General features: G+C 42.4%; 1 protein-coding gene across 1 annotated transcript in view; it reads left to right on the top strand.

The window, feature by feature from the left end:
- The first annotated feature begins 7,482 nt into the window (after positions 1-7,482).
- The window catches only part of Crlf3 (cytokine receptor like factor 3), a 51,999-nt gene continuing 41,584 nt past the window's right edge, over positions 7,483-17,897 (top strand). Inside the window, exon 1 of the mRNA XM_023719851.1 lies at positions 7,483-7,845. Coding sequence (XP_023575619.1) covers positions 7,545-7,845 — 301 coding nt within the window. The 5' untranslated portion in view covers positions 7,483-7,544. The remainder of the gene's footprint in view (positions 7,846-17,897) is intronic.

The raw sequence follows: 17,897 nt of genomic DNA, 5'->3' as shown, positions 1-17,897 counted from the left end.
AAGTTTGAAATTTCTGTGAATATGAGTTTTCTCTTTTTTTCTGTTTCTTTTGAATTTTCAAGTTTATTTATTTTTGTTTGTTTGTTTGTTCTTGGCTTTTTTGGTAGTATCAAACTGGGAATCAAAGTCATGACTTCTCACTTGCCAGGCAGGCACTGTGCCATGGACTGAGCTATTTATTTTATTTTTATTTTTTTTTAATTTTATTTATTTGTGTGGGGGGGGCAGCTCAGCCCACCAGGGGGCGGGGCTGGTTGGCATGTGGTGCTGGGGGATTGAACCGTGGTCCTTGTGCTTTGCTAAGCTTGTTCTAAGTAGGTGCTTTAGACCACTGAGCCATCTCACCAGCCCCATGAGCTATTTATTTTAACTTGAATTTTCAAGTTTAAAAAAAATCTGTGGGCTCAATGGTAGAATGTATGTTTAGGCTGCTCAGTCCCTAGTACCATCACCACCAGCAAAATACATATTTTATTTATTTATTTATTTATATTTTATTTATTTTTGTTGCTGGCTCAGCCTGCCCTGGGAGCAGGGCTGGCACAGCACGTGGTACTGGGGATCAAACCACAGTCCCTGCGCTGGCCTAAGCTTGCCTAAGCAGGCGCTTAAGTATCTCACTGGCCCCAACAAAATACATATTTTAAAAATGGAGCGTTAGTAAAATTTTAGGATATATAAATCAAGATTGTAGTTACCTAAAAAAATTAAATTTTTTTTTAATTTAAAAGATTTTAGTTACCTCATTAGAAAGAATTTGTCTGTATTGGGAATGGAACCCAGAGTCTCTTATATATGAAAGGCAAGAAGGGTTCTATCACTGAGTTACATCTCCAGCCCCAGATTATCTGTTTTTCAAAATGAGTGTCTCACTGTGTTGTGTAAGCTGGTCTCAAGCCCTGTGGACTCAAGTGATCCCCTTGCCTCAGCCTCTCAAGTAGCTGAGAGGACTGGTACAAGCTACTTCACCCGACCCTTAATTAGTTTTGGTATGGGCTGAGATGTAACTGAAGTGTGCAAAGTGTATAAGGCACTAGGTTTTATCTCCAGTAATATCACACACACACACACACACACACACACACACACACACACACACACACACCTTAATTTCTTATAGCTGGAGGTATAGTGGAAGAGACCCTGGGCTCTATCCCCAGCATGGGGAATAGGAAAATGCTGTAAAATTCTGACTGCAGCCCTGGCATCTGTCATTGCCCCTCTAAATCACCTTCTCTATTCTAGTCTGGAGGATTTATTCTTTAGGAATTTTTGCTCCAAGCTAAAAATGCAATGTTTCAGTGTTCCGTGGTGGTGCACATCTGCAATCCCAGCCCTCCAGGAGGCTGAGGTAGGAGTAGTGTAAGCTTGAAACCAGGCTAGACAACTAAGTAAGACTCTGACTCAAAATTTAAAAATGAAAAAAAAAAAAAAAAGTTTGAGACCATAGCTCAGAGCAAAGGTCCTGAGTTCAAACTCCAATATCAAAAAGAAAAACAAAAACAAAAACAAACAAAAAAAAAAAAACAACCATGTAGTAAAGCCTTCAGGGGTTCAAGTAATTCATCACACACAGAGATAAATTTTGTTCAAAAACATTTAATATCTGAGTATGGTAGCACGTGCCTGTAATCTCAGCATTTGGGAGGCTGAGACAGGAAGATTGTTGTGATTTTGAGGTTGGCCTGGGCTGCAAAGTGAAACCATCTTTCGAAAAGACAAAAACACCCTTAAAAACCACTTAATAAATCTTATTTTCATGAACTCGATCTTGCCTCTTCTTCTTCCTCCCTCCTCCCTCCTCTTCCTTCTCCACTTCCTCCTCCTCCTCCTCCTCCTCCTCCTTATATTTTAGGGAAGGTCTACAGGGTGTTCAGGGTCTCACTACTAGATCAGATTTGTAGTGATCTGCCTGTTTACGGCTGCCTCCAAGAGCTGGGATTACAAGCATGTGCCACCATGCCCAGTCTCAATTGTTGTCTCAGCTGGCCCCAGGGGTGGGGCTGGCACGGCAGGCCCAGTATTGAACCCAGGCCCTTGCACCTGCTTGCAAGTGCTTTAATCCACTGAGCTATTTGGCCAGCACTTCATTTCCAACTTCTGTAATGGCTTCCATTGTAATTCAAGCTTCTATCATATCATACTTAAACTAATGCTATATTTTTTATTTATCTCACCCTCCATCAATCCAATGTATATTCATTTCATTGAACAAGTATTTATTGAGAATTTACTCTATGCCAAATCCTGTCTTAAAGACAGACCTGAGCTCTAACATTGAATATTTATGTTTCTAAAACTTTGTTTTGCAAATGGTACTGCATACAAAAACTTTTAATACATAATTACTAAAATAAAAAAATGTCCTTTAAAAAAAAAAAAAAACAACTTGGGTATGGTGCCACATATGCTTAATTACAGGAATGTAAAGGAGGATCAGCAGTTCAAAGCCAGCCTGTGCCACATAGCAAATTTGAGGCCATCTCAGGGTCTCACCTGTTGCCCAGGCTGGCCTCTAACTTGTGATCCTCCTGCCTCAGCCTCCCAGTAGCGAGGAGTATAGATATGTAATACTGTGCCCAGGTCCACTTGTTATGGCTTAGGATCCAAATGTCCCAAAAGGTTCATTGTGTAGGAAGCTTGGCTGCTGATAGACTTTTAGGAATCTGTTGACTCATGAGGTCTCTAATGTGACCAGTGGTTTAATCCTCTGATGAGATCATAATTTGATGTTCTTGTGGGAGGGTGTGGAAACAGGAGGTGTGGTCTCGTTGAAAGAAGTGGATGACGAGGCATGGCATTTGAGACAGGAGAGAAGGGCTTGGCACTTCTTGAGGGACATTTTACTTTTCTTGTGCATCTGCCTCAAAGGTCTTGTAACCAGCCACAGCAGCCACATCAGATGTCACATGGCGCCTCTAGAAGGCATCTGCTTTCAGTGCAATAAGTTTCAGCCATGACTCCATCCTGCAACCCCCTGCTAGATGATTTCATCTCTCTGCAGCCCTCCTCAGTCAGGTCCTTGAGGAGCCCCTCTGCTACCCATAACCAAACAGAAAAGCATGGCTGGACACCTGTAATCCCAGCATTCCAGGAAGCTGAGGCAGAAGGGTTACAAATTCAAGTTCAGTTTGGCAATTTAGGGACTTGGGGAGATCCTGGCAGAAAAGAAGAAATTAAAAAAAGGGCTGGGAGGCCAGTGAGATAGTTCAGTGGATTAAGTGACTGCTTAGGCAAGCACAGAGGACCAGGGTTCGATCCTCCACACCATAGGCTGCACTGGCCCAGCCCCTGGGTGCACTGAGCCAGCCACCAGGAGTGGCATGTGCCTATAATCCCAGCATTGGAGAGGCTGAAAACAGGAGGATCACTACAAGTCTGATCTGTGTAGTGAGACCCTATAGCAAATACATAAAAAATACACAAATAAATTAAATTAAATTAAATTAAATTAAAAAGGGCTGGGGATGTGGAGATGTAGATCAGTATGAATGTCCTGGGTTCAATCCCTGTACTGAAACAACAAAGGAAAAGTCTGACGCTGTACATACGTGAGCCTTTTTTCCTTTTTTGTTTGCTCTATCACTGAGCTATACCTCCAAAAAATATAGGGAAAAAATTTTTTTTTCAGTGCTGGGGGTTTGAACCTAGAACTTCATATATGCTAGGAAGGAGTTCTACCACTGAGCTACATCCACAACGCCTTTTCTTTTTTCTATATAAGCAATTTCTTCCTTACCTTTAATGGGTCAGTTATGCACTGATTCCCTCTGAATGCTGTAGCACAAATCCTAATTATGCCACTTTTTCTTTTTATGTATTTGGTATAGGGTCTCATTACCCAGCTTGGACTAGTAGTAATCCTCCTGTTTTCAGCCTCCCTAGCGTTAGGATTACAGGCATGTACCACCATGCTGGGTGGTCTTGGTGGCCAGCTCAGCATGTCCAGGCCATGTGGGACTGGCACGGCAGGTAGTTCTGGAGAATGGGCCCCAGTCCCTGTGCTTGCCTCGGCAGACTCTTAGTCTGCTGAGCTATCTCACCATAATGCCTCTTTCAGGTGGCACATTTTTGCTCAGTCTTGCTTTCTAACTTGAGTGGAACATACAGAGGTGCACACTAAGGGCTGGTTAATCCCAAGGTTTGCTGTCACTGAAAGCAGCCTGAAGCTGGGGCTAGCAATGCTGAAGGCAGCCAGCAGGCAGAGAGCAACAAAATGAAGAGCAGCAAAAAATTACTAAAGGCCCCTGTATCTGCTATCCAGAATAGTTTCTGAGGTCTACTGGTAGTTGCTGACTCCAAGTGGTGAGGAAGACCCCTAACACACCAATAGATAGTTGCTGGCATACAAAGCTCAGGCTTGTTAACATTAAAAGAGCTACATTTTATCTACTTATCATTTCTATCTGAATTAAGCAAAAGAACCCTCAGCCCAGTTGGTAACATCTTGGTGGCTTATACAGGAACCTTCTGCTCTACAGGGCCCTGAAGAAGAGGATGGATGATGGCCAAGGTCATCAGCAGTATTTATTTATTTATTTGGCACCAGGAATTGAACTCAGGACCTCATTACCTGCCAGGCAGACACTGTGCCACTGAGCTATCCCCCTGGCCCTATGTACTTATTTTTTGAGATAGGGTCTTGCTGTGTAGTCCAGGCTGGCCTTGAATTTACTATGTAGCCCAGACTGGCCTTAAACTTGTGAAGATCCTCCTGCCGCAGCCTCCCAAGTGCTGGGATTACAGGTGTGTGCTACCATGCTCCACTGGTCATCAGCAAAAGGGAAGTAGCTAAAGAACTAGCCCATTTTGAATTTCTATCTTACATGTGGCTAAAGGATTACGGATACCACTAGCTGGTGACACTTGGGGTACTATATCTGATCCCAGTCCTTTTCTCTCTCTCTCTCTCTCTCTCTTTTTTTTGGCAGAACCAGGGATTGAACTCAGACCCTTGCATTTACCAGGGAAGTGCTTATTCTACCGAGTCATCTCTCTGCTCCCCACCTTTTTAAAAAAATTTTTTTTTCAGTACCGGGGATTGAACTCAGGGCCCTGTGCTTGCCAGGCAGGCACTTATTCCACTGAACTATTTCCCTGGCTCCCCCACTTTTTTTTGAGACAGGGTCTTGCTGTGTACCCCTTGCTGCCTGCTCTTGAACTCATGGAAGTCCTTCTGCCTCAGTGGGATTACAAGAGTGCACCATCATGCCTAGCTCCAGTCTTTTCTTCTCTGGTCTGTTCCCTCACTCTTTGCTTACTAGCTTTCCTGAGCTCAGGAGCTTTAGTCCACCACACCCTTCCACCATGATGTTCTGTCTTTCTTCAGACCCACAGCAATGGAACCAGCTGTACATGAACTGACAACTCTTAAACTATTAAGCAAAATAAACCTTTCCTCCTTGAAGGTTCATTCCTAGGTATTATGTCGTAGTGATGAAAAGCTGACTAATGTAACCACTTTATCTCTTCTTTCCTACCTGATATATATATATATATATATATATATATATATATATATATTTTTTTTTTTTTCAGTACTGGAGACTGAGCCCCATGCCTTTGTTCTAAGCTATATCCTCAGCCCTTTTGATTTTTTAAGACAGGATCTCACTAGTTCACCCAGGCTGGGCTCAAATTTGCAATCCTCCTGCCTCAGCCTCCCAGAAGCTGGGATTATAGATATGTACCACTATGCCTGGCCTTCTCCCATCCCCGCCAATGCAGGGTCTTATTATATAGTCCAGGATGGCCTCAAACTCAGGATTCTGCATCAGCCTTCCATGTGCTTGGATTATAAGCATGCCCCACCATGCCTAGTTCTTTTTCCTATGCTTTTCTGGTTAATTCATAATAATATCTTCATTCAACAGATGTTGAGTACCTACTAAGAGCCAGGCTACCTTATTTTCAGAATAAAGCTAGCTTCCATTTTTTTTTTCCCAGACGGAAAAAAAATACCCACTTTTCTAATTTTCATGAACTTCAATGTCACTTTCTTAGAAGAAAACAACATGGAAAAAAAAAAAAGCCTTGTTCTGGCTCAGAATGGGAGTATTCTAGTATCTAGTGGAGATTCATTGGGTAACTGAGGAAATCACTTCATCTGGTCTTTGTTGAGGCATCTTTAAACTCTGATGCCCTGGGCCAGGGGCTAACAAGATATGGGCTTAGGGCCAAATCCATCCTCCAGTCTGTTTATATATGAATGTCAATAAATCATTTTTACTTTTGTAAAGAGCTGGAGAAGCCGGGTGTGGTGGCACATGCCTGTAATCTCGGCACTCTAGAGGCTGAGGCAGGGGAATTATCTGAGTTGCATAATGAGTTCAAGGCCTTTTTTTTTTTTTTTTTTTTTTTTTCTCAATTTTTTTTTTTTTTTTTTTTTTTTTTTTTTTTGTACTGGGGATTGAACTCAGAACCTTGTGCTTTCCAGGCAGGCACTTATGCTGCTGAGCTACCTCCAAGGTCTTCAAGGCCTATCTGGACTACACAGCAAGACCTTGCCTGCAAACAAACAAAATAAGCCAAGTAAAAGCCAAAATAAGCAGAGCCTGGTGATGCATGCCTATAATCCCAGTACTCAGGAAGCTGAGGCAGGAGAATTGCTGTGAATTCAAGATCAGCCGGAACTACACAGCAAGATCCTGTTTCTGGAAAAAAATAAAGTAGCTGGACAAAAATGGAAAGACTATTTTGAGATATGCTAAAATTAAATTATATTCAAATTTTAGCGTCCACTAGTTTTTTATTTTTAAGGTTGAGTCTTATGGCGTTACCCTGGCTCACGTGATCCTCCTGAGTAAGTGGGAATACAGGCGGTGAGCCAGGGTCCTAAAACTTTATTACATACTGTCATACCCACTTACTACATTGCAACTGAGAATTTATTGCCTACCAAGCCCAAAATACTACATGGCCCTTACAGGAAAAGAAAATTGTTTTGCCAACGCCTGTCTTGGACTTGAGTCAGGATTTGCTGTCCTGCTAATCTTTCCTTTGGCTTCCCTGGGCTCCCTTTTTCCCTTTTTCCATTAGGAGCCTCTGATAGGGGTGCCTGGGTCACTAAATCCGCTAAGAACGCCTGTTGCGACCGGGTGACTTGCTGTAAGACCGACGCTGACTCGGAAAAAAAGTTCATTATCCCTTCTCTGTCCCTCGCTTTCCTTCTCCGTGCAAGAGATAAAAAGCTGGGCTGCAACCGAGACAAGCAGGAGATAAGACGTGGAAAAGCACCCAGCCACGCGCTCGCAGTCCTCCTGCCCGTCTCCACGCGTTTCCTGAGCAGGCGTCGCAGCGGGGAACGCGCGGCCGCAGGGCCCCGGCTCGCAGCTAGCCGCAGAGCCGGGATCGCTGGGCGCTGACACCTCCCGCTGGAGGCGGGGCCGTGAGGCTGTCAATCACGGCCGCCGCGGGGCGGGGCGGGGCGTGACAGGGCGTGGTGTAGCGGCGTTTCCGCCTGCGGCAGGCAGCGCGAGTCAGCTCGCTAGAGCCGGCTACGCTCTGTCAGCGCCCCGCGCCTCAGCCTCCGGCCGAGTGGCCGGATGAGGGGCGCCATGGAGCTGGAGCCCGAGGTGCTACTGCAGGAGGCCCGCGAGAACGTGGAGGCGGCGCAGAGCTACCGGCGGGAGCTGGGCCAGCGGCTGCAGGGACTTCAGGAGGCGCAGAGGCAGGTCGGAGGGCCGGGCCGAGGGAGGGCGCGGGCAGCGGGCACTGGGGGCGCCGAGGCTCGGGCGCTGCGAGTGTCGGAAAGCTTCGGCCCAGAAAGGAGGGGCGTCGAAGGCTCCCCGAGACCTAGGAGGGTCTGGGAGTGGGGAGCGAGACGCTGGGGGTCTGCAGGAGAAGGTAAGTTTAGGGGCTGGCGGGAGTGTGTGAGGAGCGGGATGTGGGTGGCGTCCTTTAGGGTTGAGTGTGAGGGACCGCAGAAAGATCTGAGGGATCCCAGGAGAGTCAGGGGAAGTGGGGGTCGTCTGGGAAAACCTGCGTTAGGTAGACGGTGACATTGGAGAGCGCGAGGACAATAAGGGGCCGTGATCCGAGGAGAGCTAAAGGTGGAGAGAAAAATGGGCATGGGAAAGGGAGGACTAGGAAGAGAAAGGAGGAAGGTGGGGGTTGAGAAGTGGCGATAATGCTAAATGGATGGATTGACGTGTGAGCCACGTTACATTTCTGAAAGAAATCGTTTGGAGTCATCTCGTTCTAGATGGTTTAGGATTTAAGGTGAAAAGGGTCCAAGGGGCAGAAGAGGGAAAACGAGACCCTCGAGGGAAGGTACAAATGTGAAGAGAAATGGAAAAGCAGATTTAAAGGGATGTGTGCTGAAAGCAGCTATGTATACTTTCAAGTGGTGCACTTATCTGTTCCCTGGGGAAAGGTTACCAAAGACATAGGACAGCTATATGGTTTCTCTGTGCCCTCAAACATGTTTAGAGCAAGAGATAGGCCATTGCTAATGGGTAATAAGATAGGTAATCCTTAGGCTACTGTTCACCTGAGTGTTTAATAAATGCTTTTTGAGTGATTAGGATTCCATTTTTGTGTCATGTGGGATCTTAATGTATGTCGTCATGCTAATAACTCCCATGCTTCATAGAATCTGAAAATGGTAGAGTACTACTGTAATAACAGTGTGCTTGAATATTATCACTGAGCATACTCAGCATGCTTTGGATTTTATGTATTTTAAAAATACTTATAGGGCAGCCTGGTGATGCACGCCTGTAATCCCAGCACTGGGGAGACGTGAGACAGGAGGATCACTTGAGTTTAAGGCCAGCTTGGGCCACAAATTGAGTTCAAGGCCAGCCTGAACTGCACAGCATAATCCTGTCTCAAAAAGACTCCCACCACCAAAATATCCTTGTAGAGCTGGTACTGTATAGATCAACCACCCTTCTCATTTTAGGAGCCTGCTATTGAGTGTGCATGGCAGTAAACCAAGCACTCAGGAGGATATGAGTTAAGGCCAGCCTGTATTACCTAGGGAGATCCTGTCTCAAAAAACTAATAAATAAATAAAAAGAAAACCCAACAAAACAAAAAAACCCAAAGCTACCCTCCCAAACCCAACTGGGAGCAGAATCTAGATAGTAGCCTGATTTGGTAAATACTTTTCAGGGCCTTCCAGTGCATTCATGTGGATTTCACTTTGGAAACATCTGCATGCAATATTCTGTTTATTTGTTTGTTTATTTATTGTCTTTTTAACTCACTCTGTACCCCAGGCTGGCCTTAAACTCAACACTATCCCGCTGTAGCCTCTGCAATACAGGGATTACAGGCCTGCACCACCACGCCCAGTTTATTTTTATTTTGGTGGGTTTGGAGACAGGGTCTCGAGGTGTAGCCCAAGCTAGCTGTGAACTCATGGTGATCTTCCTGCCTCAGCATTTTGAGTGCTGGGATTACAGGCATGCATTACCATACCTGGTTTGGTTCTGTTCTGTTCTATTTATTGTTTCCTATTTTAAAATAAAAGTCATGGTTTTGGGTTTTTTTTTTTTATAGACAGGGTCTTGCTACTCAGTTCAGGCTGGCCTTGAACTCACTATGTATAATGGAGGGCTTTGAATTTGTGGCAGTCTTACTGCCTCAGCCTCCCAAATGCTGAGATTATAGGCCTGTGACACCGTACCTGGCTGAAATTGTTTGAAAAGATATTAAAAACACCTCATGACTAATTCTTAGCCAGTTAAAGTGTACATATGAGCATGAGTGTTGTTTAAAAATATTAGTAGTTAAGTAGCAGTAGAGTTGACACTAAAGAATGGGATTAGTTCATGAGAGTTGTACTTAACAAAACTCTTACTCAATAATGGATGTGTAAAAAAAAACTTAGTGTGATTCCCATCTTACAGTGGTTCTGCTCTCAACTTCCAAACCTATGTTATTTTAAATTTTATGTCCTTTAAGTAAAGGACATACTTTCCTATAATTTAGTATAGTTTAGTATGATTTTTTGGTTTGTTTTAAAGGCCATTGTCTCAGCCTTCAGACAGAACACTAAAAGAATATCTATCATAGTTTTCTGATGACCTTGCTTTCTGACTAGACTAATAGTGTGTAGTTCTCTTTTGTCATCTGGAATGTGTTTTGTGCCAGTTCCAGTTGCAGCAGCTAATTCTAGTTGATTGTGCATGTTTGGGTTTGTAGAATAAGTCCTCTGTCAACTTGCATTTAAGGAAGGTCTGTTACAAAAATATTATCAAAATAAGCGGCTCCTTTTGTTTAGTGGTTAGGATATTTTTAGAGTGCCAGTCATTTTCAGAACAAATGTAAAATATATGGCTTCTTAGCCAAAGATTTTACATGAGGAAGGATAAAAAGTACAGAAGAAGGGATAATATTCATATATATATATATATATATATATATTTTTTTTAACTCACTGATTTTATTTCTTTTTGCTATATTTTTTAATTGCTTCTTTTTGTTGTTGTTGTTCTGAGGATTGAACCTAAGGCCTTTGCATTGAACTATATAGCCCCAGGGTTTTTAAATTTTGACATAGGATCTTGCTAAGTCTCTAAATTGCCCATACTGGGATTAAATTTATCATCTTCCCCCTCAGCCTCCCAGAGTCCTGGGATTACAGACATGTGCCACTATACCTGGCTTGTTGTATGCTTTTTTTTGGTGATGGGGGTACTGGGGATTGAACTCAGGGTGCTAAGCAAGTACTCTTTCACTAAGCTATAATTCCAGACCTTGATTTTTTTTTTTTCAAAACCAGGGATTAAACTCAGGCCCTTTGCTTGCCAGGCAAACGCTTATTCTACAGAGCCATCTTCCCAGCCCCCAGACCTTGATTTTTAAAAAATTGAAATATAATTAGTACACCATAAATATCATGTTTTAAAAGTATACATTTCAGGTTTTTTTTTTTTTTTAAGTGTATTTACAAAGTTGTTAAGCCACCATCATTGGCTACTTCCAGAATATTTTCTCCATCACCTCTCAACACTGTCTCTGAATATTCCATTCTTTTTAGCTGTCACTCTCCCGTTTTAGTATATGTGCTGCTGAAATGAGCTTTCTTAGCTGTCATTGTCGCTGATCCCCAGCAACTGAGAACTACTTTCTGTCTGTATGGATTTGCCTATTGTGGACATTTCATATAAATGGAATCATACAGTATTTAGCTCTCACGATTGACATCTTTGACTTAGCATGTTTTCAGGGTTCACCTAAATTGTACCATGTATCAGTACCTTAATCCTTTATGGCTGAATACTATTTGTTGTGTGGATATATCACATTTTATTTGGTCATTGGTGAATTGCTAGACATGAGGGTTATTTCTGCTCTTTGACTGGTATGCCCCTGTGAAGATCTATGTATAAATTTTATGTTAATATGTTTTCAGTGTTTTTAGAATATACCAGCAAATTACTGGATCATATGATAATCTTGTTTAAGCTTTGTTTAACCTTTTAAGAACTCTTGGTGTTTCTCTTATTTTCCTTTGAAAATCTCTCATAAAGGCTGAAGACAGGGGCCAGGGATATAGCTCAGTGGCATAGGTGCCGGCCTCACAAGTGCAAGGCCCCTTGTTCAATCTCCATTCAAAAACAAACAAACAAAAGCTGGAGGTGCTTGCACTTGCTTGTAATCCCAGCATCATGCATACCTAGGGGGTGGGTGGGGGTAGGGGTGGATAAAGAAGGAAAATTGCAAGTTTAAGCCTTGGCAATTTAGTGTACTGGGAGGGGTAAAAAAACCATCATAAAATTTGTCTCATGTTAAGGAATCATGTATATGAATGTCTAGAGGAAAAAGAGATACTAGAGGTTTTTCCACATACAGTGTACTGTGGAAATAGGCCACCACTTTCAAGGATTTACTTTTCTCTTTGTTGACTGACAATTAGGTTATTGCCCCTAAAAATAAAATTTTCATGTAGAAGGATGAAAGTCTTGAGTTATTCTGTCAAAAACAACTGCTAACAAGTAACAGTTTCGCCTGTGTGGTTAAGTGTAGGCCCTCCCCTGTGTTTTTAGAGAAAAGGAAGTTCTGTGTAGGAATGCAAGAGTTATCTTGTCTGTCTTACTGTTTAAGTTAAGGGCTAGAGAGATGTTTGTTGCCTTCAGGAAATCAGATAATGTTTATAGCCAGCCTGTCCTCCTGTTGAAATCATTAAGGGTACAGTAGTTCTCTGTAGCTGTCTGGAATCCTTGGTGCTAAGATGTAAATACCAAAGACATTAACTCCCACTCTCTTTAAATATTTATTTGTTCATTCACTCAGTAAATATTTGTTGGGCATCAGAAGTACTTCTAGATACAATGTACTGTGGAAATAGGCTACCACTTTCAAGGATTTATTTTTCTTTGTTGGCTAACAATTAGGTTATTGCCCCTAAAAATAAAAATAACCGAAACACATTAGTTCTTGGATATTTATTTTTAGATTTTACATCCAGTGTATTTTTCATTATTTGTCCTATTTCAACAGCGTTGGTTTTTCTGCTTGTATGATTGATCAAATGCATGTCAGATGTCCACTGTAGGATGCCTTGAGGACATTACTACAGACTGGGGCCTGGTCCTTAGGCTTTGCAGGTCCAGAATCTCTCTGTCTTTTTATATTATTGGAGGAGAGTTAGTTTGAGGCACAAGAGATGCCTAAGGTGAGAAATGCCAATAAAGTTATAATTCATGCTCTTAAAATGAATGTAGAGTGCCTTTCAGTAATATGATTCTTTGTGTTTCTGGACATTGACCACTGTGCCATGTGTGCCATAGGTGGACCACCACTGGTTTAGACTAATAGTGTAAGCCAGGAGTGGTGGCACATTTACTCTGCTCTCGCAGATTAAATGGTTGGAGTCTGGTAACTGACCTACTGTTTGATGTGAGAGCCCTCCCAGCTCTGGTCAGGGCTACCCTTAGGTTACTGATAATGCACCTTTTAGCACTTTCAGTGATACAAACAGCCACTCCAGCACATGTGCTATATGTTTGCTACCACTGCCTTAGGTTGTTGAGACTGCAGGTGTGTCTGTGACCAGCAGGACCTCACCTGGAGCTTGTGCAGAATGCACAGTCTCAGGCCGTGCCTCAGACTCACCAGATCAGAGCCTATATTTAGCAACACAGGTGTGATATGTATGTATGTTAAACAGTGAAGCACCCTGCCATTGTCCCTCCATCCGCTCCTTACTTATTTCTGTAATTTATCTCAGTAATGGGAAACCTTTTAGAATTTCCAATGATAATAACCCACTGTGCCGTGTGTGCCATAGGTGGACCACCACTGGTTTAGATTAATAGTGTCAGCCAAGAGTGGTGGTACATGCCTTAATTCCAGCACTGAGCAGTCTAAAGCAGGAAGAGCTTTGTGAGTTTGAGGCCAGCCTGTGCTACATAGTCAGTTTAGTGCCAGCCTGAGCTACATAGTAAGACCTTGTTAAAAACAAAAATAATAACGACAAAACCCCAAAACAGAAAACCTAACAATGTGTTTTAATAAGTTGTTGTTCTATTTTCTTTTCTTTTTTTTTTTTAATTTATTTATTTTTATTTATTTATTGTGTGTGTGTGTGGCCAGCTCAGCCCACCAGGGGGCGGGTCTGGCTGGCATGTGGTGCCGGGGATCGAACCGCGGTCCCTGTGCCTTGCCAAGCCTGCTTCAAGTAGGTGCTCTAGACCACTGAGCCATCCCCCCAGCCCCTGTTGTTCTATTTTCAAGATTAAAATGTTTGAAATTTTGCATACTTGTTTGTTAGATACCTATGCAAAGGTATACAAGTGAATAATTAAGGATTGCAAATCATTGCTTGTCCTTAATATTTATAATGTGGCCACTTGATTTTGTTTTATTTTTTATGTTTAGTACAGGGCCTACATGGTCTTACTACACAGATCTGACTTGTAGTGATCCTCCTGTTTTCAGCCTCCCAAGCACAGGGATTACAGGCATGTGCCACCATGCCCAGTCTCAGTTGCCATCTCAGACCGCCCAGGGGCAGGGTTAGCACAGCATGTGATTCCGGGAATCCAACCCCAGTCCCTGTGCCAGCCTAAGCAGGCACTTGAGTCCTCTGAGCTATCTGGCCAGCCCTTTGATTTTTAAAAATTAATTAATGTATTTATTTTGAGATGAATCTTGCTGTGCAGTTCAGGCTGGTCTTGAGCTCACTATGTAGCTCAGGCTAACCTTGAACGTGCAGCATCCTCCCTTGGCCTCCCAATTGCTGGGAGCTTACAAGTGTGCACCATCATACTGGCCTTGGTCATTTGATTTTCCGTAGTACTTTGTTGTGTGTGTGTGTGTGTGTGTGTGTGTGTGTGTGAGAGAGAGAGAGAGAGAGAGAGAGAGAATGAGAATATCTCAAAACATAACATACTGAAAAATCTGTGACATATAGAACTCAGTGAAGAAAAGAAAGTTACTCCAGAAAACCAAGACAGGAAGTCTTAGTAGCTTAGCAAAGAAAAGAAAACTATTATTGCTTCTTTATCTCTCGCTTCCCCTTCTGTTACCCATTTTCAAAACAGTACAAAAATCTCTTTGAATATAATTTGTTGCAGTAGAATACTTAAAATCTGCCTGTTATGGTAGCCTAAGAAAAGGTTAGCTAGAGTGAGACCCTATCTCAAAAAAAAAAAAAAAAAAAAAAAAGATTACCCAAAAGCAAATTAAAGGATTTTTATTTTATTTTATTTTATTTTTTTTTGAGGCCTGAACATGCCCTCAGGGCATTTCTGGTTTGGCTGGAGTATCTGGGTTCAAATTGGTGGAAATTGAGCCACTGCATTTTTAAGCAGGCACTTAAACAACTGAGCTAATGGGTGGGCCCCCCTCCAAAAGCAAATTAAATAATTTGCAAATAGCCTATAATTTGCCACTTAGTCTTGGTGGCTGGCTCGGTGTGTCCAGTATGGGCTGGCATGGCATGTGATGCCAGGCATCGAACCCTGGTCACTGTGCTTGCCTAAGTAGGCACTTAGTCCACTGAGCTATCTCACTTGCCCTCTCCCTTTCCTTTTATTTCTCTATCTCCTGTTTTTCCTCACTTCTACCTTCCCTTTTCCCTCTTTATTTGCTCCTTCTTTCTCCTCCCCGCCCCCCCCCTTTTTTTTTCTTCCAGTTATATCTTCCAAGATAGCCATACTACTTTCATGGTGGCTCAGGCCCTCCAAAGGCACAAAAGCATTGAACCCAGAATCTGAACAATCAAGCTATATTCTGACCTGACCCACCCCACCTTCTTGTTTACCTTATTTTAAATTTTTGAGACAGGGTCTTGCTAAAGCTCCTTGCTAATTAAGACTTTACCCTTTGCACCTCCTCTCTAACCACTCCCCAACCGGGAGTTGAACTCAGGGCCTCACATATGCTGTGCAATCTCTCCACTCTAGAACTGTATCCCTATCCCAGAATTGTCTTTAATCAGGTTCTACATAGGAATTATGACTTTTTAGTATTAGATGCTAAATGAGAATCATACTGGGCATTTGTGAAGTAAATATTTTGGAGTCTTTTGGGTAGCATTTTATGAGTTTATTATCCTGTTAAAACTTTAAAAAGTAACTTTAGGGGCCAGGTCTATGGCACAGTGGTACAAGTGCCTGCCTGGCAAGCACAAGGTCCCCAGTTTGATCCCCAGCACCACACACACACACACACACACACACACACACACACACAGAAGTAACTTTGTGACTGGGTTCAGCTGCAGTGGAAACTTTGTTAAGTATGTTTATTATTATTATTATCTTTTATTTATTTATTTGGTACAGGATCTCACTGTGCAGCTTGGACTCTAATGATCTTTCTGTCTTAGCCTTCCCAGTGTTGGGATTATAGATGTGTGCCACCACACCCATTTTCAGTGGCCAGCTCAGTGTGGGGCCAGTGTGGCATTCCTGGGATGGAAGCCTGTGTTCTGGCGCTTGCTAGCCAGGCTCTTAGACTCCAAACTATCTCCAGGGTCCAGTTAAATATGTTTTTTTAAAAAAATATGTTTTAATTATTACCTTAGAAGTTTAGATGGAAAAGAATTCAAAATATGATTATTCAATATAAACAATAAATATTACAATTTTATTATTGTTATTTTTATTTTTACAGTTTCCTTTTTGAGACCTTGACTTGTCAAGGTCTTGGTTTGTATTCCTTTAAAGTCTGCTTTGTGGGGCTGACAAGATAGCTCAGCAGACTAAAGTGCCTGTTTAGGCAGACAGGGACTGTGGTTCTACCAGCCCTGCCCCCAGGGCAGGCTGAATCAGCCAGAGTGCAGGCATTGTGGTGCTCATCTGTAATCCCGGGGCACTGTGGAGGCTGAAGCAGAGGGATCACCCTTAGTCCAAACTGTGTAGTAAGACCCTGCAACAACCAAATACATAAAAATAAATAGTCTGCTTTGTTATAAACCACCTGAGTTGTTTTTGCTATGGATGACAAGGAGTCATTTGGGGGTCATGATTGGCAACCTCACAAAGCTTTATGCAGGGGAAAGAAATACATACTATAGCTGCAAGTGTTTTCAGCCAGTCCAGTACATAATTTACATGGAATTCTTTAAAATGGGACCTATCAGTACCAAACAACTCAGTGGGGTAGGAAGATCATGGTTCTTGGTGTCAAATTGTTTTGGGCAGTGTGCAGCCTTGGGTAAAATTACTTCTTAGAACTTCACTTTCTTCAAGCCTAAACAACACAGACCCTTCTTAGGAGATGTAAAAATGTAGTGAGTTGACGAGAAATACATTTTGGATACCAAATCAAAAATGAGGAAATTCACTCAGAAATGAAATCTTCTTTTTAAAACTAGTTATTATGAATTATTTCTGGAAGAATTATACCGGTCCCCAGGTAGTGTCAAGTTTGAAATGGTAATAACTGGAATTCTGTGAATAAAAGGGACAGAATTTATAAATGAAGAGCCCAGGAGATGGGTTTGGAAATGAGTTCTCCCTTTTATAGGCCCTTGCTATTTTGTGGACCTATACTTCCTTTTTTCTCCCCCGACATTCTGAAACGAAAACAAAACATAGTGAGTATATATAACTCTGAAGGAGCTTTTGAATTATTTCTAAAGAGGAAATTGACTTTACCTAACTAGTATACTTCCTGTGTGTGCCATATCCGTTAAGGAGTGCCATCAGACTTTGGTGCTATAGTGTTCAGCTGCAAAGTTTCCTCTTGGTGGTGGGGGTTTGAGTGTTTTTACAGTGCTCTGATGTGATATCTTCACTTATTCTATCTGAATGATGTGTACAAATCACCTAGCCCTTTGGTAAATGTAAAAGGATAGAACTTGAGTTTCTGTGTTGCTGGAAGTATCCCAGGTATATATTGAAAACATAAAACATTCTTTTTCTGACTCTTTTATGTGTTTTGTTTTGTTTGAGACAGGGTCTCACTCTGTAGTCCAGGCTGGCCTCGAACCCACAGCTATCATCCTGCCTCAACCTCTCTAGTGGTAGGTTTACAGGCAGGAGCCACCATACCAACTTGGTTGTTTTGTTTTTGCTTCGTTTGTATTTCGGCTTTTTTTTTTTTTTTTTTTTTTTGGCAGAACTGGGGATTGAACTCAGGCCCTTGTGCTTGCCAGGGAAGCGCTTATTCCACTGAACCATTTCCCTGGCCCCTTGGCTTGGTTTTTGAAACAAGGTCTCCCAGTGTTGTCCAGTCTGGTCTCAAAGTCAAGGCAGGGCTGGAGAGGTGGCTCAGTAGAATAAGTGCTTGCCTGGCAAGTGTAAAGGCTTGAGTTCAATCCCTGGTTCCACGAAACAAAACAAAACAAAACAAAACAAAACAAAACAAAACAAAACAAAACAAAACAAAACCCCCAAAACAGGATCTCAAAGTGAAGGCAAATCCTGTCTCAGCTGCCCATATACCAGGATTGCAGCTATTTCCCGCCATACAGAAATTTTTTTTTTTTTTTT

The sequence above is a fragment of the Octodon degus genome, unplaced genomic scaffold, assembly GCF_000260255.1.
Source record: "Octodon degus isolate 3935 unplaced genomic scaffold, OctDeg1.0 scaffold00072, whole genome shotgun sequence".
NCBI lineage: Eukaryota > Metazoa > Chordata > Mammalia > Rodentia > Octodontidae > Octodon > Octodon degus.
The sequence above is the reverse complement of the archived record's forward strand: the minus strand, read 5'-3'. Positions and strand labels throughout refer to the sequence as shown.